Consider the following 6350-nt stretch of genomic DNA (forward strand, 5'->3'; position numbering starts at 1 on the left):
AACCGCGCTGTACTCGCGCAGCCTTGGTTTATGAGGGAAAATGTATCGTCTCGGCCCACAGTCTATCTCCAAGATCGCTTTCGATTTCTTTTTATCCACTGTGCCAAGGGAATATTTTCATTTTACCAGACAATACAATAAAGGCTGGTCGTGTATTGGCTGATTTTTGATTAAATTTTTGTAGTTACCTGCACGAAAATGCCGAGGAACAAGAAGAAGAATAGCAGGGGTAAGTAAACTAGCGGCTGCTATGCTACGGCCTTGTGTATTTGCTGATGGTAATTGTAGTTCTTTCCCTGTTCTGTGTTCATTGAATGGAGCTGAACGTGTTTACAGTACGGACTACAAACGACCGAGGCTGGCCTCGGGCAAAACACAAAACGTAGCTAGCTGTACTCGCACAAAGCAACACTGCTAATGACAAAGTGTACTATCATATGATAGTATCATAGTAGTGATACTGTCAAATGAAAGCTAGTGTAAAGGGCTAGTATAACAGTATAGTATAACATGAGCTACTTAACAAAAGCCCTTAATAATTGTACAATACTTCACAAGCTAACGAGGGCTAGCTTCATGCCCACTCCCTTTCAACGCGAGACACATGTGGTTGCTTAGTAAGAATAAATCATTGAAGGAGTAAAACACCCAAGCTTTTTCTTCCTTGACTTTGATTATTACCATCATAAATGTTCTAAAGCAATGAGTTGGATTTTTGTGAAAGTGTATATAACGCAAACCACACGAATCTAGAATCCTTTGACCTCGATTAATCTTTAGCCTTATGTGGGACAAATGATATTGTTACCCGATTAGGTAAGCGGTTTTGAAGCCTGAATTTCATATTGTGTCAGTGAGGAAGGGTCATTTTCTTTTTAAAAACATACTGCATATATTTGTTTTGAGGCACAAGTCCGACATTTTGGACTTGGAGGGAGGAAGGAGGCGGCACCCGGTTTCCAGAAATCAGCTGTCGTGTGGGGAAAACAGTCCACGTCAACACACAGATCTTAAATAGCTATTTTTAATCAGTTTAAAGAAGGTTATTTTATTGTCAGCTAATAATTTTTTAGGGCGGCCTGTTATGAATAACGGAAGTATTTTTCACATTGTGTTCTAAAAGCGGCGGGTTCCTGCCGTCGTACGCTCACCTAAACATGTCTACCAGAGGTAAATTCAGGTCAAGGCAGAGAAGCCTGTTGAGTCTGGGTGGGGTTGGAAGTTTGACCAGTTTCTGCAGTAGCAGAGTTACCCTTAAGTGGGATTAAATTAAACCCTTGTTTGTTTATAAGGTTTCATAAAGATTTTACCCAAGATTTTAGCAGCCTCGTTTAGCTGTGAATTTTTTTTGCCCATCCCACCCTCTAGAGCTATTACAGTGACTAAAACATTTATCAATACATCATTGTGTTTAGCTCTGATCCGTTTCAGCCACGTTGTCCCTACTACGTGGATAATAAATTGTCTGATAGTAACTTTTCTGATGTGGACTTTGGTTAGTAAAACGATCTACTTCCTCCTATGCCTCAGTGACACAATACTAGACACGATACTCCTGTATTTTTCGACTGCACCCAAACTATGTTTGCCTCTTGCTGGACAGTTGCTGCAGTTACTGGGACATACCGGTTACCCATATAATGTTATGGCAGGTCATTTTTGATGTGCCTGTGCCCCTCCAACCTGAACATTTTGTTGACACAGGCAGCACACTTTGACAACGTGGTACATATTATTTTATTTTTTTGGATGAGATAACGAAAAGGCCAATAGCAAAGGACAGGCAGCTGATTAGATAAGTACAGTATATGCTGCCTTACCTGCCTGAAGCTTGGGTTACGCAATTGACTCACAATGACCTACGGCTCTGTGTTAATGAATTACATTTGATTGCCTGTGCTTATGTGTCTTTGTTTTGTTTTTCAGGGGGCCAGCATGGGGCTGTGCAGCCTTTCAGTGATGAGGATGCCTCCATTGAGACCCTCAGTCATTGCAGCAGCTTCAGTGACGCCACCAGTGTAGCAGATGAAGGTAGGTTTGTGTGTGTGTGTGTGTGTGTGTGTGTGTGTGTGTGTGTGTGTGTGTGTGTGTGTGTTAAACACATCAAACAAGTCTGTTTACGACCTCCTTAAATGCTTTTTTGTTTTTAAGGTGGCGAGACCAATGAGGATTCAGCCCAGGAGGATTTCCAGTATAAACTGAAGGGGTTCATAGATAGCACAGTAGATAAGAGGTAAAATTCCCAAAATGTTGTCTGATCTATGTTGCCTCTGTCTTGGATCCAGTTTTACACGAGAGATCAACAATGTAGTTACTTAATCCTGTCAGAGCAAGAGTTTTAGGTAACACTTGCACCATGCCTTCCCCTTTTATGCAGCGTTGCTATGTTGTCTTCCCAGTTTAACAAATGTACATGGTTGATGTTTCAAATTCCCCCCCGAAAAGTACTTCACTCTGAAGTGACAAAACATTTCTCCCACTATGTGGGAGTCCCGCTATGTGGGACACTTGGGATTTCCTTACCTGGATGATGAGCATGCATCAACAGATTTCAAATGTAGTTTTAAAAACGCTGGGTAACTTGAGTTGTATGCAACAGTGAGTCCAGTGCAGGAAGTTTTTATTGGAGTTTGCTGGCTTGTCAATTTAAAAATAGACTTCATCCCAAAAAGGTCCTGTCACCATTGGCTTCCTCAATGGGGTGATTATTATAGAAGGGATTCCCCGGAAGTGCCAGAAGCTACTAAATCTGTTATATCTATTCAGCTGATATTCTTTTCACTTGTCAAACATCATTTTTGTAGAAAAGTAAATGGGTGAAGTCACATTCTTAACTTTTTGTATAATTTTTTTAACAGATATTTTTGTTATTACATTAAGATTATATATTTAAACATAAATAAAAAATTTAAATCAACAAACTAATTGACCTCAGCCTGTTTACCTGAAAGGGCAACGTCTTTGACAAACTGCTGTGTTATGGCTGGTTGATCTGCTGAAACTGGCATGCATCCTGAAAAAACCTACTGACATTTATAGACTGAACTTATAGTTATTACCCTCGACTTTGATGTCAGAGTTTTCTGAAAATCTTCTGACTCTGATAACTCAAGAACAGGGTTTTGTAGGATTTTGAAATTGATATCATAGTTGTGTCTACTAGGAGGCTGAGGGGTAGCACTGAGGGTTGCCAGTATTTTCTGATAAAGGGCTTCATGGTATAGTGGTTATCACTTTTACGGTGATTGATGTTTTTACCTATATTTATGTGTGTATATATATATTTTTTTTTTTTCCTCAGTGCTAAGACGAGACAGGGGGCACTAGATGGGCTTAAGACGGCAATGGCTACACGCATCCTGTATGAGTTCATCTCAGAGAGAAGGATGACCATCACAGACAGTATTGAACGCTGCCTCAAGAAAGGTACTAAAAAAGTGTTGCTGTCAATGAGATGGCAGCAGGTGTTCCAGTGCTTTAAACTAAGCATATATTTGTATTTGTGCTCATAAATCATCTGGCTTTTTTTTTTTTTTTTTTTTTCTTCCTCGTGTTAGGCAAAGGTGAGGAGCAGCGAGCAGCAGCTTCTTTAGCCTGTTTGCTGTGCATCCAGCTGGGCTCAGGAATTGAGAGCGAGGAGGTGTTCAAGACGCTGAAACCGATCTTCAAAAACATCCTGGCAGATGGATCAGCCAACATACAAGCCAGACAGGCTGTGAGTGTCTTTTATTGTACTGATCTCCTTGAATAAATGCATTTTTTTTTTTTCCCCCTCTTAATAAAAAAGATTACCACATTTTTGGATTTTTCCATGAAATATCAACTGATATGGTTTTGTTTATTTTGTTTCTTAATAGGTAGCAACAAGTCTGGGCCTCTGCACATTAGTTGCTGAGGATGACATTTTGGTAAGTTTCTGATCATGTCTTGGCTTGAGCGCAAACCACTGGCATGTCTGACATCCATTTGTCATATATTACTCCTCAGTTCTAACATAATGCTATATAGATGAGTGGCACTCATGCAAACAGAACGTGCTGCTGAAATCAAACATGCCTCAAGTAATTTTTCAGTAAGTCGGAAACATGTTATTTGTGGTAATAAGTAGAGCTTACTGATGCTTTCTTCTTTAGGATGTGCAAGCCACCATGGAGTGTTTTGAGAACCTGTTCACCCGGTCCTATGCAAAGGCGGATGGCACTTGTCCTTCGATCAGTCCTCAGATGAGCCAGCTCCACACAAACTCTCTGCTGTCCTGGGCACTGCTGCTCACAATCTGCAGTTCCAGCCAGCTCAAAGACATCCTGCAGAAGTAAGCTCCTTTATGCTGACCCTTAAGTTTTTTAATCACAAGTTCTGCTGCTTCTAGTTTATTGCTCTCCAACCAAGTTAAGTGCAGTAAGAATTGCTTATGTGTTGTGCAGACACCTGCCTAAACTGCAGAGGTTGCTTGAGAGTGATGACGTGAACATGAGGATTGCGGCTGGGGAGACTATTGCTCTGCTTTTTGAGCTGGCCAGGGACATCGATTCTGTAAGTTTGCAGTTGCTGTTTAATTTCCCCCAACACTAGATTATCCTAAAGTTCATTTCTTGTGTCAATTTAAATGCTAACCGTGTGTCGTTTTTCACGTCTTGCCTGTGCTTTTTGAAGACATAAGCAGCATTTTTTTTTTTTTTTTTTTTTTTTTTTCTTTTTTTTTTTTTTTCTGCATTTCTTTAGGATTTTGAATTTGATGGCTTGGATGAACTCTGTTATAAACTGAACGCGTTGGCCACAGACTGCAACAAGCACAGAGCCAAGACTGACAAGAGGAAGCAGCGTTCGGTGTTCAGGGACGTTCTCAAAGCTGTTGAGGTAAGCGCTACATGTCAGCTGAACCACGTTCCTTTTGCCAGTTGGATGTTAATTTCCTGCTTTTAAGCGACAGAATTGAACAGAGGCAAACTTAACAGCAGCTCCTTGGAGGTTGAGGCAGTGAATGATGGTGTCTGACCATGGTCTTATTTTGCTTTCTCTTCCAGGAGGGGGACTTCCAATCTGAGACCATTCGCTTTGGCACAGAGCGAATGAACATTGACAGCTGGGTCAAAAAGAGGACATACGATGCCTTCAGAGAATTTGTGGGCTCTGGAATGAACTACCACCTACAGGTATCTCATTAGAAAGACTTTATGTACAATAGGAGTTTGCGATAAACAAGCATCTTTCTTTTGTGCTAGTGACTGGACTTGAAGTTTTTGTTAACTTTTTCCAACTAGGCAAATGAATTCATCAGAGACGTGTTTGAACTGGGACCACCTATGTTGGTTGATTCAGCCACCATGAAGGCCATGAAAATCTCTCGCTTTGAAAGGGTAGGTGTGCAAGGAAGACTCATTTAAACCCTTGTGGCGTTCTTGTAAGCTTAAAAGTATCAATGCTTTCAAAGTTTTGTGGCATTTTATTAATGAACGCTTTAAATTCTTTCTGTTCCAGCATCTTCACAACTCTGCTGCATTCAAGGCTCGGACCAAGGCCAGAAGCAAGTTCAGAGACAAGAGGGTGGATGTGGGAGAGTTTTAATAATTTCTTTTGACTCTAATAAGCTATTTATCAAGCTTTCCTGCTTTTAGATGAATTGTCACAAGCCTAAGTTAATGCAGTTGTCCCAAGATCTTTGTGTATCAAATGCTCACTTTCTGTAGGCTTAAATATCTTTTTAATAACAGCTGTTGCTTTTTATTGGGGGAAAAACCTCTTTCTGTCATCTACAGCAAGTGAGTATTTGTTAATTAAACAGATTCTAGGTGGACTATAACTTGAATAGAGTTTGTTCCCAGAAAGGTGGTGTACATTTGTTAGGTATCTTTTTCTTTTTTTTTTTTTTTTTTTTTTTCTTTTTTTTTTTTGTGTTTTAAATGAAATACACACAGGTATTAACATTTATGATGGATCTGTCTCTTGTACCATTAAGTAGTAACGTCAACACATGTGACCGTCCCTAACTCTTGGATTTGTAATAAGTTTATCTAATTACTTCACACTTAGCGTTATTTATGTGCAAGCTAAAATGGTGTGTTTAGTGTTGTGTATGTAATGTAAAGGTTGAGGATGGTGCAATAAATGCTGAAAAGCTGCAACAACTGTTCTTTTTTTTTTTTTTTCTTTTTTTTTCTTTCAGCTCCTGTATTCAATATACAATGCTATGAATTAGCTATAATTGGATTCATTGATCTGATACAGTATCTTGGGACACTGCCCACTCGGAGACAGTGCCAGCAGAGCTGGCAAAAGAAACAGCCTGAAAAGTTCCTTGAGTAGTAGCTTTGAGAACTGGAACTGTTGGCAGATATATGAAGGTCATTCTG

General features: G+C 39.9%; 1 protein-coding gene across 1 annotated transcript; it reads left to right on the forward strand.

Moving 5' to 3' along the window:
- The first annotated feature begins 17 nt into the window (after positions 1–17).
- On the forward strand, positions 18–6122 carry ifrd1 (interferon-related developmental regulator 1). The gene is made up of 12 exons (XM_003450702.5): positions 18–229; positions 1927–2031; positions 2152–2233; positions 3302–3426; positions 3558–3715; positions 3858–3908; positions 4134–4312; positions 4425–4533; positions 4723–4857; positions 5025–5153; positions 5262–5357; positions 5479–6122. Exons 1-12 carry the CDS (start codon positions 199–201, stop codon positions 5563–5565), a joined length of 1287 nt encoding a protein of 428 aa, XP_003450750.1. The 5' UTR covers positions 18–198; the 3' UTR covers positions 5566–6122.
- The last annotated feature ends 228 nt before the right edge of the window (positions 6123–6350 follow it).

The sequence above is a fragment of the Oreochromis niloticus genome, linkage group LG17 (assembly GCF_001858045.2).
Source record: "Oreochromis niloticus isolate F11D_XX linkage group LG17, O_niloticus_UMD_NMBU, whole genome shotgun sequence".
Taxonomy (NCBI): Eukaryota; Metazoa; Chordata; class Actinopteri; order Cichliformes; family Cichlidae; genus Oreochromis; species Oreochromis niloticus.